Source organism: Maylandia zebra, linkage group LG11 (genome assembly GCF_041146795.1).
Source record: "Maylandia zebra isolate NMK-2024a linkage group LG11, Mzebra_GT3a, whole genome shotgun sequence".
Classification (NCBI taxonomy): domain Eukaryota; kingdom Metazoa; phylum Chordata; class Actinopteri; order Cichliformes; family Cichlidae; genus Maylandia; species Maylandia zebra.
In genome coordinates this window covers 32,911,470-32,939,459 of record NC_135177.1, presented here as the reverse complement: position 1 = coordinate 32,939,459, position 27,990 = coordinate 32,911,470, and the positions used below count along the sequence as shown (strand labels likewise).

At 40.1% G+C, this 27,990-nt stretch overlaps 1 protein-coding gene across 1 annotated transcript; it reads right to left on the bottom strand.

The window, feature by feature from the left end:
• Positions 1 to 95: 95 nt before the first annotated feature.
• vwde (von Willebrand factor D and EGF domains) lies at positions 96 to 27,919 on the bottom strand. The gene is made up of 31 exons (XM_004560193.3): positions 27,429 to 27,919; positions 25,764 to 25,954; positions 23,689 to 23,920; positions 23,127 to 23,201; positions 22,186 to 22,415; positions 21,486 to 21,575; positions 20,199 to 20,346; positions 19,122 to 19,336; positions 18,957 to 19,030; positions 18,585 to 18,858; positions 18,270 to 18,466; positions 17,005 to 17,810; positions 16,604 to 16,740; positions 14,236 to 14,400; positions 12,824 to 12,928; positions 10,115 to 10,229; positions 8,492 to 8,748; positions 7,089 to 7,308; positions 6,124 to 6,261; positions 5,849 to 6,046; positions 5,194 to 5,589; positions 4,730 to 4,825; positions 4,525 to 4,620; positions 4,322 to 4,417; positions 4,092 to 4,187; positions 3,768 to 3,863; positions 3,000 to 3,095; positions 2,818 to 2,913; positions 1,901 to 1,996; positions 1,152 to 1,249; positions 96 to 450 (listed from the first exon to the last, which is right to left on the bottom strand). Exons 1-31 carry the CDS (start codon positions 27,502 to 27,504, stop codon positions 436 to 438), a joined length of 5,220 nt encoding a protein of 1,739 aa, XP_004560250.3. The 5' UTR covers positions 27,505 to 27,919; the 3' UTR covers positions 96 to 435.
• Positions 27,920 to 27,990: the final 71 nt, after the last annotated feature.

Genomic DNA, 27,990 nt, shown 5'->3' with positions numbered 1-27,990 from the left:
ACAAATGCAACTTTTGTTAATATGCAACATATTCATATCAAAGCCTTCATTATGCTTACTCAAGAAGCAGGCTCAAGCTGTTTTTTCCCCCTCATAAGATAGAAAGAAACAGTGCAAATCTAAAATGTGTGATGGCAATAACCTCCACCACGTTATTTTTCTTAACCAACTACTGTGTACGGCACACAGGCCTGCATAAAATACACTATTAATACATTTAACAGATGGGTGTTACTTTGAGCCTTGAGGTAGTGATCTACACAGACAGGAAAAGACAAGTGCATATATCAAATCGCTCTGTTACAGTTCTAATGTGCACACAGCCACACATTACAGCACATGCCAGTATCCAAAGTCTCACTCATACACACCACAGGTTATGGTGCTTTCTTTGTTCTTTGTGGCTTCTTTAGTACATTCCCGATTTGTTTGCCATCATGCCTGTGATGCCTGTGAAGTACAAAAATTTTTTTTTCATTTGTTTGGTGCCATTTTATTTGATGCAATGTCCCAAAATGTAGCCTGCAGCCCCCTAGTGGGCCAAGAAAGTACTGCATGTGCTCCATGGGGCTATTTGCAGTTAAAAAGTAAATTTGAAATAACCATAAAATACATATGATTAAATTTTTTTTTTAATTTTTCAAAAGTAATAAGAGGTTATAAAATAAAAGCAGTGTGTTAAATTCAAGGTTTTTCTGATGTATATTTGATCTGACTTTTTAAAAATATATCTTAACATTAGTAGAAAAAGACTGAATTGAATAGTGGTTATCAGCAGTCAGAAAGAATTAAACAGAGATTTAAAAAAAAAAAAAAAAAAAAAGGAACAGAAGATAAAAAAAAATCAAAAAAATAAATACTGAGTTGTCCATTTTTTGAGATGCACAAAAGGTGCCTAATAGTTTTTTGGTGTGTCATCATTAATATCACATTTCTCTTAAAGACACTATATATTTTTTGATTTATTTTTTAATAGCCTGAAATATTAAACAGAACTAAACATTTCAGTCATCTAGACCAACGATATTCATCTAATGAAGCTTTGTTCTATGACTCTATTGTAAATCTTATAAATCTATAAATCCTGGAGTTATCAGTGTTCTTTATGACTTTTCCCACCGGGATATGTTAACCATGACCCCATTTCTCACCTTTATTGCACAAGTCAGTCCGTTGTAACCTTTCCGACAGTGGCAGTAGTCAGGCAGCACACACCTGCCTCCGTTCAGACACCGCTGTTTACACACCGCTGGAGAGAAAGTCACAATTAAAACATTTGATCTATTATTGTTTTTCTTTTCATGGTCAATTCCTGTTAAACTCTACAATCAGAAAAGAGTCTTTTATTATAGTTCAGGCTGTCTGTTTGATTGTCATTTGGAAACACTTGAAACACATGATCAAAACAATTATCTGCAAAAAAGAACTTGAAGGAAAACCAACGATCATGTCTTCTACTTCATTATTTTAAACAAAGTGATCTCAGTCTGCAAACTCTCCAGGCCAGACTGCCTCTTGCCCTGTGACAGCTGGGATTAGGCTCTAACCTGCCCACGACCCTGAATGTGATAAGTGGAACGAAATGGATGGATGGATGGATGAATTTCAATCTGCATGAAAATGTCTGTTTTTCCTTTGCTTGAGTTCATCTCTCCAAGAAGTATCCTGTAATGTGGTACAGTAGTTTTTGTGTATTTGTCCTGAGAGTTAAGGAGACAGCAGTTCTCCTTTTGGCAGAGGAACAGTTTAATTTGGTTCAGCAATAGTTCAGGAAAATTGGTTATAAAGTAGTCCTAGTTAAAGTATTTGGTATGTACCCTTTGCCAGATTTTACCTAAGAAAAAACTGAGCTGTTACTGAAGCTGTTAGTGATATTATTACATCTGAGGAACAGACTCACCTGTTTGACACTGAAGGCCTTCCCAGCCAGCGGGGCAGTGGCAGGTATTTGGTCCTACACACTCGCCACCATTTTTACACTTTTGTAGACACACAGCTAAAATAAGAACAGTGAGGGAGGCATGAACACCAAAGCAGCTTCTAAAAGGTTTTATCTCAGAAGCCCGACTGGACTGAACAGATAGGTAAAAGGTTAAAACCCAAAGTGCTGAGATTAGGCATTTGCAGGTCAGCCAGAAAAGATCTAGCCTCGCCTCTGTCAGTGCGCCCCAGGGCGGCTGTGGTTACACTGTAGCTTGCCATCACCAGTGTGTGAATGTGTGTGTGAATGGGTGGATGATTGTGTATAGTGTAAAGCGCTTTGGGGTCCTTAGGACCAAGTAAAGCGCTATACAAATACAGACCATTTACCATTTAGCTGTGCTACATTAAAACGAAAAAATAGGACTTTCTAGCCACTAAAATAATTTTTAAGAACCAAAAAATAAATAAATAAATAAATAATGTTTGCCTGGAAGCCTGAATTCAGGGCAGAAAAGCTAACACCTTTTGGTTTTTAAGTATCTCATCTTCCTTCATTTTATGTAGTTCTTGTTAAAAGTGGATGCCGTCTTGAGGGCAAGATGATTTAAAAGATTTGCATGAATAAAAGTCATGCATATGCATATTCATATGAATATTAAAATATAAATTGTGCACTGTTATTAGGAGACAATTTGTAAACTTTTTAGAGAATTTCTTACAACAACTACTGTGTATGACTTCTTGTTAGTTCTTGTGAGTGCTATTACCCAACCCCACCTAAACCAAAGTATAAGAAATGAAGCTGATTGAATTACATGTTTTTTGGAGCTATAGCTGGTAATTTTTTATTTGTTGTGTATTTTATGTGTATCAAGACATCCATGCATCACTCACGTATGTTACACCTCTTCCCTCTCCATCCAGAAGCACAGGAGCAGGTGTTGGGTCCCACACACTTGCCTCTGTTCATGCACATAGGCTCACACACACCTGGAACAAATTAAAACCCAAATGTTTAAATTGTGAGCTGTTACTTTGAACAGTACTTCAACTATTTAGGCTGTGATATCACTTACTCTTTTGACACCTTTTTCCTGTGTAGCCTTCAGGGCAGGAGCACACATTGTTTCTCATACATTGACCTCCATTCTTGCAAGGAGGATTGCAAACAGCTGAAAGACAGCAATATTAAACTGTGAGGAACCCAGAAAATGCACATTTCAATCAGACTGAAGCTTAGAGATTGGATTTTATAGCAACATTGATATGACTTAAAAGAGAGGAAATGCAACATTTAGGTGTGTTTTGTTGAAAAAGCATCACTTCACTTCTTTCAGGCATTCTCAACAGATGTTAGCTATTATGAAAGATAAACAGAGTCAAGAAACTATTTGAAACCTCAGTAAGCTGAATATGTTTGTAACTAGGGCACAGCCTGTTCACAGAGATTGCAACCCCAGTTACTTTCTACCATGGGGCAGCATTTTGCCAGTGGGTGTCCTAAATGTGTAAAATATGTATGCCGCTGTTTGAAATATTAGCAAAAATATGCTAATCATTGACTTAAATGATCTCACACTCTGCACAGTTCTCACTCCTGTCTGCAAGTTACTAGTAGATGCCATTAACATTACTTGCAATGTGCAGAGAAGAGAGACAAACCTACAGAGATTTCTGCAGTTTAATAAATGTATGCCAGTGAGTTTTGCTGTTTCAAACAGAAAGCAGCCTCAGGCTTTTGCTAGTTTTAATAAAAATGAAAGTCAGTCTGTACAAATTGCTGGAAATATTTGACTATAATTCCTCATTGTATTAATCATTGTATGTATTCATCACAAGCTTACCAATTTGACACTGGGAGCCAAAGAAACCACTGGGACAGGCACATACGTTAGGCTTAACACAGGTTCCTCCATTCAGACAGACGGGTTTACAGAGAGCTGCAGGTGACGTAAGGTACAAAAAGCTTTATTAAGAGCCAACATATGTACTTTTAGATTTACAGTATAAATAAGAGAAAAGGTTCCTGCAGTACTGATATATTTTGAGTACTTATGTGCAAGTCAGATTGAGTTTTGTGCCACTTAATTATGCTGTCAGAATTAAACACTCTAACAGAAGGAAGCTGCAGTCTGAATGCATGCTTAGCTACAGGTCGTGTTTCTTGCCTGAGTTGCACGTCGGTCCGTACCAGCCAGGTTGGCATTTGCAGACATCGGGAGAAACGCACACGCCTCCATTTTCACAGTGCCTGTTACACACCACTGACAGACATAAATCATGTAGTGCAATCCTAGATTAAACCGACCCACTTAAACAAAAGGGGTACTGATTGATGCATTGTGGAGGTTTATGTAAAATGTAAAAACGATGCAAAAACACTTAAGTCACATCTCACTGATTTCACATCGTGGTCCCACGTAGCCGTAGGAGCAGGTACAGAGGTTTCTAGCCAGGCAGGTACCTCCATGCTGACAGGGCGGCTCACAGCTCGCTGAACACAAACAGTGACACTCCTCAGTGTTCTGCGAGCAATTCAAGTATGTAAGCAATGCAAACCAGTCGGCAGTTTTGACTGGTTTGACTATGACTCCAGGTTACCTTCCTCACAGGTGGGCCCTCCGTAGCCTGCAGGACATTTGCACACATTTGGTTTCACACACTTCCCCCGGTTTTTACAGTCAGGCCGGCAAATGGCTGGGATGAAAGGAAACTGTCAGCTTTAAAAAACACAACTAGACCCTGAGATATAAGAGCCAAATCCAGAGGCGAGTGTGATTTCATTAGCTCGCGCTCTGTTTCTCACCTATGTGGCAGCTGTATCCAGTGTAGCCGTCTTTGCAGGTACAAGTGTTTGGTAGAGTGCACTCCATGTTCTGCCCACACGGATACCTGCAAACAGCTGAAAACAAAGTACATTTATGAGTATGTTTCAGTACTCAAAAAGTTGCCCAATTGAGGATTCATTTCATCATTTCAGACCAAGACCACGCAGAGCTAACCAAAATCCACCATGACTATAAGGTACAATTGTGCGATAACATTAAATACTGAAGCACTTTGTGGTACAAAATATCACTTTTTCACCTTTACTGAAAAATGTATGCCCCTTGCAAAAGTTTTTTTTTGCAAGAGCCAAAGTTGCAAGAGCTTTTTCACCAGAGCCAAAGGAAAATCAATCAACATTGTTATCAAAATCATTTCTTTAGCACTTTTGTTGTCAGTTTAATTTATTCAGTCATGAAAAGTAGAAGTATAAGACCACTTTACCTTTACATGTGACTCCATCTCCGGTGTAACCGTATGGGCAGCGGCCACAACTGAAGGACCCAGATACTTTGGGCTCACAAGAGACACCCGGGAAGCAGGGAGAGTCAGCACAGGTCACGTGGGGAGCTGCTGACCCCCATCTGATCCCCGTGGAGAGGTCAGGGGTCAAATCCACCCCACTGGGCTGACCCCTGTGGACAGTGGGAGCAAATGTTCTGACTGTGGTTTGATCCTGTGAAGTCGCTGTGCTTTTTCTGTCAGCAGGAGAAAGTCTCCTGATATTTGTTGCTTCTGGTCTCGTTCTCCTGTCAGGAGGTCGTCTGTTTGAGGAGGAAGTGGAATTTGATCTGGTGACGTGAAAATAACTGTCTGCTCCACTGGTGACTGTCCCCTGAGCTGTTAGAGGACATGACTTACAAAGTCATAGAAATACAGGCTTTATTGTCAACATTATTCAAAACATTCCACTTATATATTGCTGGATAATAGCCAGAAAAACTTTAGACTTGTCTTACTTTCACAGACAAGCATTTAAACAATTTTGTAAACAAAATCAGATGAAGAAATGGAGGCAAAATATACACATATACCCAGCTTATTTCATTCGTTTACAAGGTGCACAAAGCCAAAGGTGCATAAATTGCTCCACTCTCACCTGCTGATGTACATTTCTGGCCATTTCCTTGCAGACCAGCAGGGCAGGGTCCACAGACGAAGCCTGCTGAAACATGGATGCTCTCGAAACACTGCACTCCTGGGTAACACGGCCCTCTGGAGCATGGCGACGGTTTGGACCTCAACGAAACCTGTGGTACCCTCACTGGTGTCACCACCGCTTCAACCACAGACTCTCCTTCAAAACAAATAGAATGTATAAATGTTCTCTAAGGCAGAACTACACATAACTATACGAATAAAATGTAGACTTACTCATGCAGTTTTTCCCATCACCGCTGTATCCTTGTGGGCACGATCCACAAAAAAAAGAGCCTACCGTGTTGTTACAGCCCACCCCAGGGAAACAAGGCTGTGAGACACACTCGTCTATATCCTCTCTGCATGTACGCCCTGACAACACATGAAACAGCAGACCTTATGAGGAAACACGGAATCAATTTCAATAAATAAACAAATATTTAAAATCATAAATTTGCTAAGAAGAGGAAAACAGGAGAGTAATTATACGGCAAATTTGTAAATTGTTTGCATCGTTTGGTTTGGTGCTTCATTTGGGATCATTTTTTATCATAAATAAAGCTGTTCCAAGTTTTTTCTGATGAAAACTTGTTTCTCTCTTGCAGGCATTTAAGAATTTTACACAGATTGAACTGCATCTGACAACACAAATCACACATTAAAAAGTCTTTAACCCGCCAGCTTCCAACAAAGTCCTCAGCTTCAATATTTTCCACTGTTTATATGTGTATACAGCTTACATGTGGGCCTCCATCTCGAACACAGTAAGCTCACGATGTGACTAAACCTGAGCTCCAGTGACTAATTTAAAGCATTTATTTGAATGTAATAAGTCACTCAAGTATAAACACAAAGTCAAAGCTGTAACCAAAATATGGCTCTATCTTTAAAGGAGGTTCTCAAAAGAAAGTCAGCACAAAACTCAAGTATCTGCATTCAGTTTATAGTATTTCAGGACAGATAGAGTTTTATTGTGAGCACTCAGAACTGTAAACCATCTATTTAGTTACGCAGTTACACCCAAAGGAGTGTCTCGCAGTCATGTTACAACATTTCTCAGTACTGGACTGAATGAGTGGAATGCAATACAAAGGCGTCATAATTATGCAGGAATTACAGTACAGTTAGTGCCGTAAGGACCACAGGTAAAATAATATTCAAAAGATTAATCCTCCGTGTAGTTAAAGGAAACAGCTGACCTGTCATTCCAGGTGGGCATACACAGGAGAAGGAGTTGAGCCCATCTATACAGAAACCCAATCTGCAGGGATTTGGTTTACAGTTGTCTATGTCCACCTCACACCTCCTCCCTGTAAATCCATCAGGACACACACACACATATTCCCCACTGCCGGCAGGGAGGTTGACGCTGGCGACACATGAAGCAGCATTCAGGCATTCACAGGAGCGCACAAACACCTAGAGAGGAAAAGGTTTCTTGTCATTTAGACATCTGAACTTAAGTCACACAGGTTTATGATCTTAGACACACTGAACAAGACACATGAATGTAGTTACAGAAATCAGAAAACAAAAACTCAGAGTGTACAGAGACACTCAGGGTCCAGTCAGTATAATCAAAACGTGTAGCAAAAGTTAACTAACAATTAACTTTGCATGATTAACAGTTATATGCATAAAGCCGTGTGTATATTTTTTCTACTCCAGCACATTATTGAAGGCTTGTCCTATTTGTGGACCACCTGCTTTTCAAGGATGCTTGAAAAGATGCTTTATTAGATTAGGAGGCTTAACCTTCCTGACCATGGATCCCAAATGTTTATTTGATGATTCCTGAACCACTTAGTTAACGCTATTGGCTGTGACTGTAGTACAGAACACATGGCTTGACACATGAGGGGTATTTTACTCGTATACTGCTAAGAGCAATGATACAACGTGTCCCGAGAATGGAAAACGCTCTATCCAAAGATTATAGCTTTAGAGCATTTTCGTGATATTGATAAATCAAAACCACAGTGATATATTTTTGCATCTGTGAGCAGTTATTCTGTGTACGCTGAATTGTGCAACATCATATTAAAAAAGGAAAAAAAATGATTTAGTCTGACAACTTTGTGCAGTTTTTTGGTGGAAACACTTGCCGAGTGTGTACTGCAATGACACCTTACAGAGAAACCTCAGGCCCCAAACTACATACTGTATACCAGTATCTCCCTCTAGTGGGAGAAGGCAGCAATAACGCCACAATAACTTCCAAAATTTTAACATTTTATAGCAGAAAAAACACAGGCGATAAAGACTAAATGTTGCTTGTACTTGCTTACTGTCATGGCTTAATGGCACGTCTTCTGTAAAAAAGCAAGTGAAAAACCAAATGCAAGATGATATGATCAACACCACAACTTTGTGTTATTTGAAACTGGACTACAGATCAGAATGTTTCTGTTTGAAATTCATAAAGGACGAATTTAAGCATTGGCATCAAATCTACGCTCAGTTATAGAACTAAACCAGCTTTAAATGAAATTTAACTGAATATTTAATTTAAATTATTAAATGAATAATTCTTTTGCATGACGTGCATGTAGATCTGTACTCACCAGCAACACTACATTTACATTAATAAGCCGAGTCTTACCTCTACAGAGGCTCTGGTCTCAGCGTTACAGTCGTCGGTCACAGTGAATTGGAAAGTGTGTCTGTTGGTGGGTTCAGCTGTGGCCTTCCACATCAGCAGACCAGCTGGAGACAGAGATGCCCCTTCAGGGCCTGATAGCAGGGTGAAAAGAACCGTGGAGCCCTCGGGGTCTCGAGCATTTAGCTGGTAAATGAAATTCTCCCCCTCAAATGACTGCAGAGGCAAAGTCAGCGACTGGAGCAGAGGAGGTTCATTGTCTGAGGGAAAATAGAAACGAAGGGAGTCGAAATAAGATACTAAATAAACCTACGTGTGACTGGTTCAGAGTGGGTGAAAGGTGGGTGTGAAAAGGTGGTGTGTAGCTGGAAGGATAAAAAAAACGTGCAGGTAAAATTCATAAAATTCATAACTAATTTGGAAAGACAGTTTGGTTTGATGATGCCAGACCAATAGATACGTCATATTACAGCATTTCTGCGTGCCAGAGTTTAGACGTTTTTATGGGAAAACATTTTGGGAAATACATATTTTTCCATATAATATAAACATAAAAATGTTTTATGTTTATAATATGTTTTGATAACAGGTCCACATCACTGCTGCTGGATTTGGAAACTGTGGATTTTTGACAACAGCTCTAATCAGCAGCTATGACTCTTCATTCAACATGAGGACACTGTTAAATAGAAGTTGATGTTTATTTTTTGGTCCACGGTGGAATCACAGTCGAACACGGAAGTTTTCTGTACATGACCCCGAAGGTTACCTTGAATGGAAAATTGGCCAAATTCAAAGCAGATTAGAACTTTTTGATCAAACCTTTTTGTAACCATTACAAGATCTCCAGCTTGATTACAAGAGGAGACACAAGTCCAGGAAGGGCATCTGGGGTAAAAACCCAGCAAATCAAACATGCCTGTGAAAAAGGAAGTAGCCTTTATAAAGAGGGCATTTTGTGCACCATTTACACCATTTATCTGCATGAGTGGGCAGCTTTAGCTTATGTCAGACCAAATTTTCATTCAGACAAATCTCTCAAAGTCTCTCTGTGTTTGTGTTTGGGCACAACGAGATTTAGATTTAGACATAAAGTTAAAATTCATATATAATGATGAACTAGTTACCGTTGATAGAACATATTAACTATTTAAAAAAATCTTTTAAAAAAAGATTTTAAAAAATCTGTTTTATGTTCTTGTTTCATTGTGTTCACAGATAAATGATTGATGAATTGGTGGAATCAGCGTAATGAATAATCAACACATTGACTCCTGTTTGGTTATTTTGTCAGTTTGTTTGAGTGGAGCTGAGCTGCTCAGCTGCGTCTGACCTACTTTAAGCTGAAGAAGTGAAGTTGGTCTCAAAGCGTAACAGTGAGGTAAGCTGTCCTTGTATCAGTGCTGGGGGACAGAAGCAACTTCAGTGGATCCAATCTGCTGATGAAGGATCAAAACTGCCCCAAGTGACAACCAGCTACAAAACTCAGTGAAGAGTATCCAACCTCAGCTCTTATGAGGAGTTTCAGTCTAACACTGTGTTACTGTACCTCACCATCAGAGTAGACACTGATAATTTATAGAATGTGAACAAATTGAAAAAAAAGTAAGAAAGAAAAGCAGATACTCTCTGCAATGGACCAGGTGTGTTTGGATGAGTCTGGACGGCATGCGAGGCAAGGGCTGCTGGGAAGGGACTCCCCCTCATTGTAACACAGGCCATCAATGTTACAGGTTTTCTCCTGGAAAGCAACAAACATATATTATTTACATTAAAAATGCCTTTCATAACACACAACATGTTGTTTAGAAGACCCTTATCCAAAACTACTGGTAGTGAGGAATGTGTGTGCATGTCCAAAACACCCGTGGTGTCAGATTTAGGTTCAGAGTTTTTTCTTTTTGTTTAGTGTACTGTGTTTCTGACATTATCCATCTCTGCGTCCTGTCTTATTTGCAATTGTTTGTCAAGCCCTAATTGTGTCTGCCCAAGCCTGTGACAAGAGTAACTTTACATAGTCACACAAAAGACTGAAGGTCTCTTAATTAAAGGCCTTTTTGTAAATGAAACAGTGGCTTCTAATCAGCATATTTGGTGTTTTACATCACTATCAGATCATGAACAGCATGTATTTGATGATGTACCCACTGGAAAACACATCTATTCCATGTCAGTTAAAATTAAGCTTTTACAACATTTCCAAAAACACACTGACTTGTCTTCATTCTCTTCTTCATTATTATTAGAATTTCTAAAAATGAAATAATAGATAATTAATGAATTAATGACAAAACAGCCTGAACAACAAAGGGAAGCTTAAGGGACTAAAACAAAATGCAGGATCAGACAAACAACAAACACCAAATTAAAACAGAAATAAAAGGATGGGAAATTAAAAATTAAAAAACAAGGTCAAATGAGAGAGAACACGTAGACTGGTAACAGTAGACAGGACCATATATACACAGCCATGATTGAGCACAGGTAAAAACAACTGATACAGGTGAACATAATGAGGGTGGAGCAGAAATCACAAAACAGGAAAATCAAGAGAAGGAGAGAGAGACACAAAGGGCTTTTCCTATCTTCTGTCTTATTGCCTGTGACCTGGACATCAACCCATGATGACTCAATTCTGACAATTCTGAAGGATAGAGAAAGCTGCCAAAGGATCTATAACTGTGTACCCACCTTAAAATTATTTATACCTTTGCTAAACCATAGCAGGAGAAGGACTCGTCTTTTATATCGATTTGTTGTTTCATTTAAAGATGAGCAAACTTTCTGTCCTTCATTGTCTGTGTTACTGTGTTAACAAAGGTATTGTCTGGACTTCAAGTCTGCTTTTCTAAATGGTATTTTTCCAAATATCTAATTAGAGATATTTTATTGGCTGAAGTTTCAAATTAGTGTTTTATTAGTGTATTGTAGTTGTATAAGTAATATCAAAGCACAGCAGCAGTTAAATTTCCTCTCCGGGGCTTGGATGCTTGATTTCAGCATCTTTCTGCTTCACACCCACATTCACATAAGGCTGAAAGTTTGAATGTAATGGTTGTTGGCAGGAGCGGCTGCAGGCATAAGCAAATGTTTGGGAGCCCCGGGGTACTACAGAGTGCACAACAGCCACAGGAAATAAATGAATAGATGAGAAATCTGCAGTTATAGGTGCAGATTGCAGAAGAAAATCCTCCCTACATGTTACCAGCTGGTGGGTTTTCCCTTTTTTGCACCTGTTTAGAGCACCTGTTCGTTGGCTTGTTGGAGAGAGGGATTCTAATTTCTAATTTCTAATGTATAGAAAAAATGTTTTTTGGATTTCTGCACATTTTAAAATAGATATGAAATTACACTAGTGAAGTTTTTTTGAGATGTTGATCATGTAGATAGAAAAATTGCTTCAAAGACATTTAAAATAACTAAAAATTATGTAAATAACTGTAAAATTATGTGAGCAACTAACTAATATTGAAAAAAAAGGCTTTGGTTTTAGCAATACGAAACCCATGTGTACAAAAGATCTGCCTCTAACAACACGTGATAATTAAGTTTCCTTAAATCTCTATTAACAGATTTCCTCACATGCATGTGCAGAATCTGAGGTCTGTTGGCCAATCACGCGTACACTAACTTTGTGTCCATGCAGGTAAACAGCCTGTGTGGAGAGCAAAGCAGGGACTGCATTTGATGAAATACAACTGCAAAGCTATTGCCTATCAAGTGATGAAATGTTACCTTTTAAATTAAAAAATTATTGCATTTGTAAACAATGGCTGCTGCACAGAGCAGGAAGTCTTCAATCTGTGATGTGCTATCTTAAAGCTGATATTGATTCTGGCAACACAGAAGCCCTATAAGTTAGCTGTTGCCTCTAAAGGTTTCCGTCAGCAGACTAGCTGATGTGTTTCCCGGCTGTTTTTGTTTAGTGCTGAATTATTGAGCCTATAAAGTGTTCAGTTTAAAAATAAGAAAGAAAAACGGGGGGGGGGGGGGGGGGGGGGAGCTTAAAAATTAAGTAGAGCAGTTTTAATTGTTCATGTTAATACCTTTAAATACTTGCAGTGGTTTAAATAATGCTTATTCTATAAGCGGCTGCTTAATAGTTTATTTTATGTACACATCATAAAAGCCGCAAGCATGTGCACGTCATCTATAGTCCACAATTTCTTGCATACCAGGCAGACTCTGTAGGCCATGCTACACCTGGATCTGTTCTTGAGCTTTGCTAGAAAGAATTTGTTCAATTAGAAGTTTCACAGTTAACATATAAAGAAGCCTATTTCACTCCTTGTCCAACTATAAAGTAAATTATAAAAATAATTTGAGATATCTCACCCTCAGGGTACAGACAACTTCAGTCCTGAGGCTGCACATCTGGCAGGCTCCATCGTAAAGAGTTAGTATCTTTGCATTGCTGTAGCTGTAACCGTCATTGGAAACCTGTCATCAGCAGAAGCTTGATTACTGAGACTCACTGGGAAAAGGCGTTAAACAGGCTGAAAAAGGTGAACGGTCATCACAAACACTGGGTTATTTAGTCAAAAGGCCATTTTCCTCTGAATTTTCCCATAGTTCTCACCATGGGAAAACCACAGATCTGGGAATTCTATCAGGGGATAAAGCTGGCCTCTCCTGAGTTTGGTACTTCTGAGTGATCCTAAAAATATCATGTTTGGACTTGACAGTGTTTGTTTAAACTCAGAGAAGACAATCCCAACATGTGCCAGTTTAAAAACCTAGCAGAAGCCAGACGAAGAAGAGCGGACCAAACAGAAAAAAGATTTAAGAAAAAAAAACAGAGAGCAAACAAGACACAAACAGAGTGAGTCTGTGGTGATGGTCAAGCTAGAAAATGTATAAAAAGAGGAAGATGTCTCAGCGAAAACACAAAGTGGTGAATCTAAGAAATAAAGACACTAAAAAAAATGTTGTTTCCGATCAAAGCCATTACATTTGAAAGCACTAACAAATGCACCCGTACATTCCTGCAGGTATGCACTGCATTGTCACGTTTTGCAGCCAAAAGAACTGGCTTTCACCGTGTCTCCTACGAGTACTGTGAGAATGTGTGTGTGGGTGTGTATTTGTCTTTGCACCGGTCACCCTGACACAAAGAACAGAAAAGTGAGTACAAACAGATGAGTCAGTGGACTAATTGGTCTAATCTTAGTAGATCTTCACTGCAGTGGAAATGCAGACAAACAGCGGTCTGAATGATACGATGAGCTCCCTGGAAAAAAAGGCTTTTGGTAGTCTGAATGGAAAAATAAATATTTCCAGTTTAGACTAAGAATAACGTCTTCTGTGATCTCATTGTAGTGTAAATGCTAAAGTACTCTGTAATACATTTTCACTAAACGTAACTGTGGAAACATATTTGTCAGTTGTGTAACTCAACTATTTTTTTTATTCCACTGGGTTCATTTTCCTTTCTAAGCCAAACAGAAATTGGAGAAAAACCTCCAGCTGCACTCAGTGCACGCTTTCTATTACTGCATCCATGCCATTTAAACATCCTACTGCAAATTTGCTACTGATGCATTGTTAGATTGTTATATATGTCAGAAAATAAGCATATAGTTTCATATTTATCATTAGTTTTGAGAAGCGGACAGGAGCATGAGAGAAAATGATAAACAAATGCTGTAAGAGAGGCAGAAGATGAGTTTGAAATGTGTAGACAGGACCTAATGAAATGTATAATTTCACAGTGTGCTCTTTATAAAATGCCTGGAAACATGACTTACTTTAATTTGCCAGCGGGCCAGTGGTCTGTTTGTCACCGTTTCCAAGTCCACACCTGCAGAAACCCAGCTGTCCTCCAGGGGGAGCTGGCACTCCAAAGCTGTGTCATTCAGAAAGGTGGCCAACACAAACAGAGGCTCGTCCAGAACCCACTCCCCATCCACAAACTAAAAATGAGACAAACAGGGGAAGAAGAATTAAGGTAGAACATGGTAGGATGTGTAAGGTAGTATGGTAATGTAGAAAAAAAACAGATGTATGGATAAAAAGATGAAAACAACATTAACTTGGTATAAATATATATTAAAAAAATCTACTGATAGAGGTCAGCCGAATTCTGCAACATCTGGCTGTAATTCGCATTCTTACAGTCATCAAAATGTGCAGCTTTTTTTTTTTTTTTTTTTCTTCTAATGACATCAGAAACAGCAGTATGCGACATTACGTGATGGCAGAGCTTCAGTTCATCCTTTGTCATTTTTTTTTTTTTTTTTTTAAATAAATAGGACAGGGGGAATGAATGAGAGAAAGAGGGGGAGAGAAAGAAAGAAAACCAAAGGGGAGAAGAGACGGTGAGAAGGGGGGGGAAGAGAGAGAAAAAAAAAAAAAGAACTCCTGGGTCACCTGTATGGAGAAAAAAAACAAACAAACAAAAAAAACAAACAGAGGAGACAGCAAACAACAAAGAGCAACATAATAATAGAGAAAACAAAGCACCATCACAATAAACTAGCTAGTCATAGATATCAATATTTACTAAATAATAAACGATATTGTGCAGCACGCAAGATAGACAGCGCACAGTGTGCTTTGAGGCAGCAGCCAAGAAAGCTTTAGTCCGCGTCTGTGAATACCCATGTGTGCATACCTGTGTGGATCAGCATGCTTGCATTCCAAAGGTTTCTCCATGTAATGATCTGCTAGGGAGTGTGGGGGGGCCACAGCCCCGTCCTCCAGGGTGTGAAGCGGGTATGGAGGAGATCAAAACTCCAGACATCCAGAGGCCCCCAGAACACAAGAGACCATGGAAGACCAACAGAGGGGCAGCCGCGCCACTGTTCCAGTAAGAGCTGAGGAGAGTCCCAGATGAGGGCTCGCCCAGCAGCCGCGGAGCAGAAGTCAGGGGGAATTGCAGTGACGCGCCCGTGAGCTCCGCCGGCCCCCAGCTGCGCCTGAGTGACCGAGCCCCAGGCCGAGAGGCCGGGGGCACCCCACTTCCAAAGGGGCCCGAGCGAGCCCCAGGCCCCAGGCCCCGACAAGCGGCCGCCAAGGAGTGCAGCTTTGCCACTTTTTATTGATCCGGCAATAGTCACCAGCACATTTAAAGACAAATATCAGATCTTTTAAACTTATGGTAAGATGCCAAGAGGTGATGGATTATTGGACTTGCACTACATATATGGATGTGTTAACAAGCAACTGTTCCAGTGCCATTGTTGTGTTTACAGCTTGATACATCTTATTACTGTATGTAAAATTAAATTGATTACATCCATGCACACTATGGTTAGCTTGTTAATGTCAGTTTAATACAAAGGACATGAATGTGTCTCACTTCCTGATTAGACTCAGGGAAACAAACTGGATCTCTGGACTTCATGTTATTAATTCAGTTAAAGATCTCTGTGATTAGTCTTTGGTCAAAGGGAAACCTAATCACTCAGTTACAGGTTGGTGGGATTTATGGGAGCATGACAAATCTAAAAGTTCTGAACAACAGTGAGGAGGATTAATTCAATCACGGAGGGAAATATAGAACCATTTCTAGTGTGGAACAAACCACAACTAACCAACAGTAAGAGCCATCAACAAAAGGAAAGAAGAAGAAAAATAATATCAGAAAGCAATGCTAAAGCTACCAATCTCATGGTTTCAGTGGACTTTGGAAGTTAGTGGCCCTCTGCTAATGTTAAGCAATCTAAAGAGGCTTTCAGAGAAGCGGCTTCTTTCAGAGAAGAGTTTTTACTGCTTGCATTTGTGATTGACTTCTTGTAATCTCTAGCTCTCTTCCACAGCATGTCTTTTGTCCTGTCTTCCCTTTGTCACCCCAACCGGTCGCAGCAGATGGCCGCCCCTCCCTGAGCCTGAGTTCTGCCGGAGGTTTCTTCCTGTTAAAATCTTCCCTTCCCACTGTTGCAAGTGTGCTTGCTCGTTGGGGGTCATATGATTGTTTTTCTCTGTATGTATTATTGTAGGGTCTACCTTACAATATAAAGCACATTGAGGTGACTGTTGTTGTGATTTGGCGCTGGATAAATTAAATGAAGAGACAGAGAAAAAGTATATTGTGGTATTTTGTAAGGTGGTACTACAGAAAACAAGATGTACATCAACTAAGGAATAAAAGGAAAAGAGAAGCAGGAAAATTACCTTTTCTTTAACAAACTCACACTTGAGCTCGTAGGAGTCCTTGAAGCCTTGACCATGGATGTTGACGGTGGTGCAGTTTCCCTGACGGACATCGCATAGACCATCCTTCTGCAGCGTAGTGATCTCTGGGATCTGGTCTTCACAACATTAACAAAAAGTGCAGATGAACATGAAATGTTACCCTTGGGAGTTCAGTCCAAATCATAAACCACATGTCTGACGATCATAAGTCTGTCATCATGGACATCCAATGGAAGATTAATGTATGTAACTAATAACTATATTACAACTATGCTATAAACATAGGGATACCTTACAATATCCTGTTGTGGGAGTACAGCATTATCACAAGACTCTGATCTGTCTACTATATGTAAGTGTCTCATGTGGATATATGTTACCAGAAAGCGCACTGCAGTCATAGGAGCTAAATCCTGGGAAGCAGACACAACCCCAGTTTGAGCACTGGCCGTTCCCGTTGCAAAGATTTGGACACTTCAGGATGGCCACAGCATCCTGGTACTTCTCTTCTCCCTCCCCCTCCTCCAGCAGCCTCCTCTCACACTCGTTCTCTAGCAGCGGTATAGTCGCATTCAACCACGACTGCTCGTCCTTTAGCTGTAGGTCAGTAACACACATGGTCACGGCATGGTTAACAAATAATTCTTTCAGCAGGTGCCTGCAACCCATCACTATGCTCGAGTTTGCCACAGTCTGCCGGCACTGGGCCTGGGCCTGCTGCTCAGTGAGGCCAGAGGGTGTGGGCCACGTTAGGGGAGATTCTGGCTGAACTGCAGGTTCGTGGTCTTCTGGGAAAAAGTAGGTAACGCCTTCCAGATCCGACTGGCTGAGACTTTGATGTGGGGAGTTAGAAATGAAACGTTGGGCACTGCGCCTGCCTCTGGGTTGTTGATAGGCTGAGGTTGAAACTCTTGAGGCTCTCGAGGGAAGTGGCTCTCTTTCATTTTCACTGAGTAGTTCCACAGAGGTGATGTACTCGGCTGTGACGTCCAGAGTTGGGACGACACTGGGGAAATGCATGTTGCCATGATTAGAGCAGCTGGGGTCGGATGAGCTAGTTGGCTGAGACGGGGCTCTGGGAGATGAGAAGCGGGGCATCTCTTCCTGGCAGGTACAGTGCCTGCGGGAGTTCAGTGTACTAATATGGGATGGCACAGTGTCAAACAGGCTATTGCCTGGGGGTAACCTGAGAGAGAAGGAAACAATGTCAGTAAAGAGGTAACAAATGTTACTAACTGTTTTTCTGCATGGTCGTAATAAATTGTTCATAGTGGCAATTTCAGTATTGTGGTCCCTGCTGGCTGCAGTGTTTTCAAGTTTATTTAATCCTTTGGGACGTGAAGTCCAAGTGAAATAATCCAAACATACATTCTCTAACCTAAACCAATACTACTAAATACAATCCCACAGTGGGTCTCTTTAATAGTTTTGGCAATATTCATGGTCAAACATTGCCTTTCAATGTGTGAAAAATGGGCTGAAAATGAGTGGACAGGCCTATTTAAGAAAAAAAAAACTTCTAGAAAAGCATTTGATATATGGAGCTGTATATATAGATTGAGGATTTCTTCTTCCTGCATAGCTAGAGCACTACGTAGCTTATAAGCTGTTATTGCTTACAGCAATTAGAACATGAATGCCTGACCTCCATTCGGAGATAAAAGTATGTAGATCCTCCAGTTTGGCGCCCCCTGCTAAGTGGAAGTCATTTTCTGATTGCCCATCATAGGTCCCACACAGACCCTCAGTGTGCCTCCAGTCGGAAATGGGGGCTCTCAGTGTCAGACTCATTCCCCAGTCAGATACATCAGCACGAACAAATGCTCCAGAAGAAAAGGTCATCTGCAAAAAGTCAAATATTGACAAAAGAAAATATAACTTTAAAACCAAGAAAGGCAAGAAGTTTACCAGGTAGCTTAAATTGTGAAATTATTTAGCTTGTGTACTCATTTTCACTCACAGTGACTTTGCGTCCTTGGTAGGACTCTGTGATCCGAATGCCGCTCTTACTCAAGTCTCTGTTCTTCACAGTCAGTTGAGGCTTGGTTTCACCCATTTCCCCATTGCACATGTCAAAAGCAATAACATTTCCCGCATCCCTCGCCACGAATCCACACACACACGAGGCGGCATGCACAACGCTGCCGCACTCCCACTGACGGACGTGAACCTCGAAAGGCCAAAAGCTGCTCTTATACAGGACAAAGGTGCCTATTTGGGAGTTGTCATAGTATCTGTATGGTGCAAAAACAGGAAAGAAAGCTCATCTTTTATTATGGACAATTTAAAACTTAATACAGAGTAAGCTTCCTTATTAACTGAATTAAAGTACCTGCCATCAAATGTGATTATGTGAGGATCAGTGAAGGAGTAGCAGTAGGCTGAGGGAACATCCTTAACCGTTATCTAAAATATAGAAATCAATTTCATTCTTTCTTAAAAGAAATTATACATGATGAGGTGAGGGAGTGTGAGTTTAATAGTTTGACATGTTCACCTGGACAGGTTTTGGTGAGTATCCATTCCAAAGAAAGTTTTGTGTGATGATGGGTTTAACAGTGATCTCAGTTGTCCTGTTGCCATCTTTAACAAAGTCTGTTACAGGACTGAAGTGGATCACAGCCCGGCTACAAATGCCCTCGCGACAGGCACCCTGAGACAGATCCACGACACAGGAAGACAGGGACAGATCTGCACCCAGCAAACCATCTTCTGCAATACAAGGAGTTATTTTCACTTCATTTGAAGGATTAAAGAACACCAAAAAAGTACTGCACAGACATTTCTTTATAGCTAAATAGCAATAACACAGCATTTAAATGGTCCTGCCGTTAGAGACATTTACAAAGATTTATTAACATGTAATCAGCCCCTTCTCCTTTCATTTATTTCTACAGATTTATACAAAAAAAAGTGGTGGAGACTTTCCTATGGGCTAAAATAAATGAAGCATAGTAAATTTGATTAAATATGCCTTAAACCACAATTAAAGTTTCTCCAAACACTGACTTAATTATTCTTATGCACATAGATTGAGGGAGGGAGCAGCCCTTCACTGATCCCAAACAACAGGCACAACATATTTAGCATCTCTGAACACAAGAACAAACGCTTTACTAGATCACAGCTGTAAAAAAGTTTTATGTGACATCAACCTGAAATGCATTTGTATATCTGTATATCTGTATATCTATAATATTTTTCAGTGGGTAATTTGATATTTTTATAAAAAATATTTATATTTAAATGTTATACAACATCATACAGGTACAATACCTTTTAAGTATTGCAAAAAAGTAATCAAATTACTATATATATCATATTTTTTTATTTGACCCTGATGTTAGGCTCACTGCACAGCATTGAATTAACATGGCATCATATGCTATATTTGATAATCAAATCCACATATTGGATCATTTAAGAGATTACTGCAAGTTAATAACCTGCTGTTTAAAAATGCATTTTAAGCATAAAATCTGCATTAATGTTCCCTGTAAACTGCCTACAGTACAGCCTGTGCTATTAGAAAGCAACAGTACACACTGTCATTTTTACAGATCAACCAGGTCACCTTCACTTGTTGTGCTGAGCTGCAGGGACAGAGTGCACTGCTCTGCAGAAGCTGGAGACCCTTCTGGACATGGAAGAGGAACCGTGCTCTCGACCACCATCTCATACAATCTGCCATCCTCAGATACACTGCTCGCCTCTGGTCTTAACTGCACAAAACATGATTTTAGAAAGAGAGGGTGGTCTGGTCTTTTATACCGAGTGTTTATCCACAACTCATCTAGAAGAAGACAGTTACGATAAGCTGATATTTAAGTGATCTGAGTCAAAATAACAACCAAAATCTAAATGAAAGCATAATCTTGTCTTTTTTAATATGTTTTATGTCTGTGTACACGTCTCTTAATTTTTATTTACATGGACATGTGACAAAGTGGATGAGCAGTTGTAATACTCTCCACTTGTCCCAGAAGTATTGACTTTTTGCACATTATGCACATTATTCACTATATATATTTATTTGCTATGATTTGGTATTGTCAAAGTAACATTGCTCACTGACTATCCCGGGTTTGTTTGCGTAAGCATTACATTGCCAGCAAACCAAACATTCAGAAATTAAAGCAAACACTCAGTTACATGTTGCATTGTATTTTATTATGTTGCAGAATTAAGTCATTTGTGCATAATTACATTGTTTTTTTTGTTTTCAGTCTTCATGTAGGTCAGGTGTGGGGAAAGGCCCGCCCAGCATTTTCTGATTTTTAAAGTACTGATGATGTCATGTCTGACATCAGCAGGTTAAACAAAGAGGAGGGGTTTCTTTTATCATAGGAATGCTTCCCCTACAAAAGGATTTGCTGAATATTTCTTCTTATATCGGGCCATTTAGTTGTGTAAATGTGTTAATCAGAAGAGTGGGGAGCTTTATTTAATTCTCAGTCATTTGTGTTGAGTTTTAGATTCCTCAGCTCAAGCTAGTGGTATTGGCTAGACTAATTGAAAAGAACTTGACAGCCTTATATATAGTCAGTCTCTGCTTGATTCAGAGAAGGGAGGAGAGCTGAGTTGTGTTGCTGTGTTTGACTTTTGTTACTTAAGTTAATTTGGGGGAGTTTTGTTAAGTTTCACTGTAAATAAATCGCTCATCTATGGGAACCCAAAATGTCTGCTGAGTCTGCTCACCTAACACCTTCCTTGACGCTGGAGTCAGACTACCTCACAGGACAGAAAGCTCAAAACACTGTAACTTATGTCTAAACCTGTACATGTCTGCAGACTAATGACCAACAAAAAAATTACTAGAAAGAGAGATCACAAATATAAATGTCAGATAAATATTATTTACCCTGATCCCAGCAAAGAACTCCTGACTTTCCACCGAAATACCCCGGACACTGGGCGAGTCCAAGAAGAAACTGGAGCTGGAGCAGTAAATCTGAGCCAGAGGGAGGGAGATGCACATATATTACTTCCATTTTTGTTTATTTTTAAAGATGAAGTATTTAATATAGTGTGCTATATTGCAATTTCCAGGCAGTCTTTCCTTATTTTAAGGGTATTATGTCATAGTCTTCATACAACAGGCCTTGACAGCACCACACTAAGCAAATGTTATGGTAATAAAGAAAAAATGAATTGAACAAAGGAGAGTAGAGATGGGAAATAAAAGCAGAGAAAAACTCCAGACTGTGTTGAAGGCTTTTGGCCCAGTTAAACACATGAGCAGCTCACAGTAAAATAAAATGACATGTTGACAGGCATTGGTAATTCCTTCAGTCCCTGCTGCCTTAGAAATCCAGGAACCTCGTCTTTGTTTATATAGCAGATCTTATTTGCAGAAGACTGACGAGTGGAAGGTTGCATAAATTCTCAAAAAGTAAGAGAAGCCCACCCAGCAAAAACCTGCTGAACAGTTTCTGAAGGCATACTTTGTTAGATTTTTGAATCATTTTGAGATTTGGTTTTAAAAAACTCCCTCTAACACAGAGTGGCTAAACAGCAGTCCCACTACGCTCTTTAAAGGACTAGTTCACCCACATGCACACCTTGTCTCCTAATCGCAGGTTGAAGCCGTCGAGCTCGATAAAGGCGAAGGTCTGGATTGTGGTCTCTTGTTTGAGCTCCTCCTTCCGGCCCTCAGGTGAGAGGCGGGACCAGGCCACCACATAACCCAGGGAGCTGTTAGACCTGCTCTCAAAGCTGCACTTCAGGTAGATGGTGTTACCTGTCACCTCTGAGACGATCACTGGCACTGACAGAGTCGGGGGCTGATTAGCTGTTGGGGGAGGAGCAGAAAGATGAGGCAGGTTATTGAAGCCTAATGGGCACTTTTAAGGTCCTCTGAAAAATGTGGAGGTACTTCTATCCACATTTTTATCATCATTCTCTAATTTTAAATATTTTTGAACATACGCCACGTGTCATCTCAGATATAGAAGACACACCCACTTACTCTTTAAATCTGCTGTTATGAAGGGCAGCCAATCAGAAGATGGTTGATTTAAAGAAATCAAGGCTAAATAGACAAAGACAAAAGTATGCACTGGTATTCTATGTGCTCCATTATTTACACGGGATGCCTGTTGGGTGCGAGTTCTTCAAGGCAAGAACAATTGCAGACATCCCACAACAGCAAATAATTAAACAGGAAGATGAATTAATTTAGCAATTCTAAATTCTCTTAATTATCAGAAATCTGAGCTTTATACTGGTTTTTGAAGCACACTAATGAACATTTTCAGTAGTCTGTAATTATTTCTCTCCCTAATTTCCACCTCTACTTCCTGAAGCCTGGCTTGGCATAATTCACAGTCTGAGTCACTACTGGAGACCGGGACCAGAGGACAGCAGGACACAGGCTCAGGTCATTAAGAGGAGAGGTGTGTTCCTGACCATATGACCTCCCTGACCTCCAAAGTGTTTTGGTATTTAATCTAACATGAGGAGACAAGCGAGAGCCATAAAAACACAACAGCGGGGTCCTCACTTTTACAAGATCCACCGACGTTCACCTCACCAGGACCGCAGAGCAGCGATGATGTGGGCAAAGTGTCTGACATCTCTGTTAGGGAGACAGGAGATTTATAACAGATAATTATAAAATAGCATGACTTCAAAACGATTATGTTTCCGCATTTCATTTCTTCCCCTTTTCATTTTTCATTATAAATTAGCACGTAATGTAGAAATCAAAGGACAGTGATGCCTATGCCAGCTGACACTGTCTGACACTGGGTGGGAGACAGTACACCCTGGCCCATCACGTTCACAGCTACAGCAAATTTAGACTGAGAAATTATGTCTGTGGACTGTGGAAAGAGAAAGAGAAGCCACGAAGGCACAAGGAGAACAAACTTCACACAAAAAGCCTCCAGCTATGCAGCATCCAGCATCCGTTCCCTGTTCTTTAAGCATCATACGGCCACTAATACTAAACTGAATTACTGTTATGCTGCTATGATTCAGTCTTTCCTTGATTTTTTTGAGCAGTGTATCGGCATAAGAATCATGCTTTACATTACAGTCATACAGTAATTACTGTTACTTACCCTGTGCACAGTAACCCATGCAACCCTGTGTGGGCTGGAGCAGGTAAACATAGAAGTCTCCACAGTTTCGGACAGTGACTGGGATGCGAAACATGCAGCACTCTTTGTTGCTGCTCGAGAAAAACTGCCATGCAGCGCAGGCTGTCAACTGCCTGACCTCCAGTGGCCCCGGCAGGGACTCACCCTCACCCAGAGACAGCCATACCGGGGCCTGAGTCCCACAGTGGTTTACCTAGATGTTTGGAAACAGAGGGGGCAGGGGGAATCAGTATGTATGGATGTATTATGGTCATTCTTTCACAAAACTAATCCCCCAGAATGGAGGAAAACCAGTAAAAGCTATTTTGGAATAAAAAGAAATAGAAATTTTCTACTAAAAACAACAAATGCCAGAAAGTAAGCACAGTACTGCCACACATGCCCTGAAAACCTGAGTTTGAAACATCCACAGACACCAAAATTAAAATCAATCAATGAGTGAAATGGTTTAAATAACTTTGCAACTGAATAATTTAGAAAATGTCCAAAAGAAGATATCTGATAACATTACAGATTATACCCTGGTTCTCCTTAAAAGGTTCTTGGCTTTGACACATCTAACTCTTTATTTGCTAACATCATCAAAAAGACATTGCCTTGTTATGTAACACATGTTCACAGCAATCGTCTCTTCCTTCCTCTGTCCACTCCTGTAGTTATCCATCACCCAGGGAGAGCAGCGATGCCCCGGGAAAGCAGGAGGCTGAGAGGGTGACACTTTAGATGGATCCTGCAGGCTCACAGCAGGCCAACCACAACACATGAGACATATTCCAACTCTCCTTTCATTCTCCTTCATAAATATGTGTATACACACAAACACACAACTCGCATGACAGGCAGACTACCTCAGAGTTTCCCCTCATGAGGACATGGATAGGGTCTCAAGGGCTTTCACATCTTATCAGGTTATATTTGTAATTAAACAAGCATATAATTTATATACATATATCACATGAATATAAAACAAAGAAATGGAAGCAATTCTATTTTATTTTTTATGACCTTTAATAGAGGTCACAATGAGTGACTGAATTTGTGCAGTATACCTGTGAAATTGTTCTAAAAATTGGTGGAAAATTCCTACATTGGTTAAAAAAATGACTCATCTTGAATTCAAGCCTCAAAGTTAGAAAAATCAATGTTTTAACAAATTATACAAGCTGATAGAGAAATAGAAAGGTTACGATTCAGCAAACCTAAACTAAGTTCAGTTAATTACTTGCAGTAGATGGATATGGGGACAGTTGGAGTGTTTTTACAGCTTCTCATTGGTATATTTGAAGTTTTTATTGGAAATTTTCAAATGCAGCTAATGATTTTGGAGTTTTAGCTGCAGTCTTTTAATAAAGCTGATTTACCTCAGTTCTATACAATGTGAAAAAAGATTGTGCACTTGAGTTATATGCAGTTTTTATGATTGACCTTACATGATATCTATAAATTTCTAAACAATGACTGTTGCTCATAATGACGATATGTCAAATAATTAGGCCAGTGTACATGCAAGTAATCCCTGGGAGCCTGAAGCTCACCCTTCAAACTGCTCGAAATGCTTAGTTTTATATAGTTTTCCTGACTTGGATCTCTATGATGTCACTAAAAGTGGATATTTCGAGGCAGGTAATAAACATGCATGCACCAAAGCCCAGTGAAGCATAAACAAAGATTATTTTGAACTTTGACTCACACAAAGCTACTTTATTAGAATGAAAGAATAAAAATATGGATTTTGAAATGAGCATATAGGCCTCCTCTAATGTACATTTAACATATCTTATAGTATGTTGACACTACTGGACTATGTGTAACTCGAACAATGTAAGGAGTCAGCTAAATGGTTTGAATAACAAAATCAAATTAATGGAGTTCCATGGGAAGGTAGTAGATGAAGGAAATATAATTTATAGTCAGATAAAAAGAATAGAATAGTTCCTCACAGCATCAACATCCTTGGAAGCTCATTTATAAGAAACACAACACTTGTAAACAGATCTCACTCTCTTTGAAAAATCTTTTACAAAAACATCATTTACCTCCACACACTGGGTGGGCATACTCGCTGGCTTGTCAAAAATCTGAAACTGGTACCAGCCCGGTGTGAGGGAGTGGTCACAGATGAAGTCCTGCAGGGATGACTGCTGCAGCCAGCTGGAGCTGAAGGTGGTGCTACGGTAGGGGTTCTGGAGGACCGAGTGGCCTCCTGGCGCACACTCTGGAGGAAGCACTGAAGGCACAGCCAGAGAGACAACATAAGGACTGGATTCTCACCAAGACTGTCAGTAGCAATATTCAAATACTGTATACGGAAAGCTTTCTGCTGGCCAAATGTTGTATTGTGGACATCAACTCTCCAGCTGGCCTGTGTTCAACAGAAACATTTCAAAGTGAATCTGAAAGGTGATAACACACTCACTAAACTCTATGGACATCTTGAGCCAATGTAGGATGAGAAGCCAGTGCTTTGCTGTCTCGTGAAGTTTAGACCAGATGCCCACAAAACAGAGCTCATCATAAACTGTTATGCATGGTTACAATTATGTATGTGCAAAGTCCACTTTGCAAATGTAGCTAGTTTAAATGACATAGTGTCCAGTTTTGGAGAGATATTTTCCCAAGGTGCACTGGTGGATTGCTGACCTCAACACACACAAGGACAGCTGCAGTAAACATCTGTGAATGCAGAATCTCCAAAACCAATTCATACTTCATAGGTCATACTTTAAGCTGATGACTGGCCCCTCTTTACTTTCAAAGATGGGTACTTCTATAGGCCTGTTCAAAAATCACTGGGGTACATGTCAGCTGCCATTAGACTTGAATGTTACTGCAAACACCTAATGGCAATGGTAAATATTTAGCTCTTTCCCAAGCAAAACATTTCAAAAGATAATAAAGACATTTCCTTTTAAATATATATAGTTGTGTCTATAGGTTTTTGGACAATTATTTTTTTTGTAATTTTGACTTCACCACACTGGATTTTAATTCAATCAATTTGTGTAATTATTCATATCACCTTACAATCTAAAGCACTTTTAGAGACTGCTGTTGTGAGACACAAACAGAGACAGCAAGTTGAAATTCAGCATGTACTGGTGTTCTGGCTTCTTTCATATCTTTACTGGGAGGCAAAATAGACCAGACAGACAAAGCTTGGGGAGGGGGCTGTAACCATGAAGAGCTAGCTTGTTTTTGGCACCGTAAAGTTTCCTGACCTGAGAGGTCAAAGTGAAAGGTAATATCCTCAAAGAGCCTGCACAGCAGTGACAGGCAGACAAGCTGCCGAAAGCCAGGACAGCAGCTTTCAAAGCAAGCATCCTTTCTAATCAACACCTGGTCACTACAGACCTCGTCAGCTGAACAGGAACTTAGAGAATCCACATCCTGTTTGCCTATTTGAGGGGAAGCCTGAGAGCAAAATACGTCATGTGGGATATTTGGAGGTTATGTGGCCTTAGATACCTTCATGATAGATGGAAAGGCGTCAGCTTATTTTTGACACTGCTAAAGAAGTCATGCAGCAACAATAAAGCTAGCTGTCTTTATATTAACCCTCCTGAAAACCTCCTGCATCCCCCTAAACCGAGAATAGTCTTAAAAGTTATTTGTATGTGGCAATGTGAAATGACAAAATGACACTTAAATACTTTAAATACTCAAAGACGGTGTCTCTGATTACCTTAGAGCTGTGAGCTTACCTGTTTGAACGTGCACTGCGTTGGGCAGTGAAAATGCAACACAGAGAAGAAGTTTGGGAAGAGTTTCAGGTCTCATCGTCCCTCAGTGTCCAGCACGCGACTCTGCCACCAAACAGCGCGAGCGCTCAGCGCGATTGGCCCCGTTGTTGTGCCAAAAGACCTCTCTCTCTCCCCCCCACCCCTCTCTCTCTCTATCGGCTTTCAGGCCAAAAACGAACGGACCAGCAGGAAATCCGGAGGTGCTTCAGGCTGAGGGAAGAAGAAGAAGCTGACCGGAGATGCTGGACTGCAGCGGCTGACCTCAAACTGCTGCACGCTGCACTGCTACAGTGTGTTAGGAGGAGCAAACCTACTGACGACCCAAACCTCTGCACATATCCGCACGAGTGGAAAAAGAGTTGTTTCAGATGCTGAAAGATCCAAATTAATCGTAATCGTGCTGCAACCCAAAACTGATGCATTGTCATATAATCTTCTAATGATTTCCCCTCAAGAGGTATCATCTAACATCAGGAAATATTGAGAAATTAAACATGAGCATAAAATGTAAGCCACAGCATGT

What these genes read in the sequence shown, in the direction of transcription:
- vwde (XM_004560193.3), bottom strand. Translation starts at nt 27,504, where the DNA reads ATGAGACCTGAAACTCTTCCCAAACTTCTTCTCTGTGTTGCATTTTCA. An exon ending in AGACCAGAGCCTCTGTAGAG is followed by an intron (nt 7,309 to 8,491) that starts GTAAGACTCGGC and finishes TTTCCTCTCTAG; the next exon opens with GTGTTTGTGCGCTCCTGTGA. An exon ending in TGGATACAGCTGCCACATAG is followed by an intron (nt 4,621 to 4,729) that starts GTGAGAAACAGA and finishes CTTTCATCCCAG; the next exon opens with CCATTTGCCGGCCTGACTGT.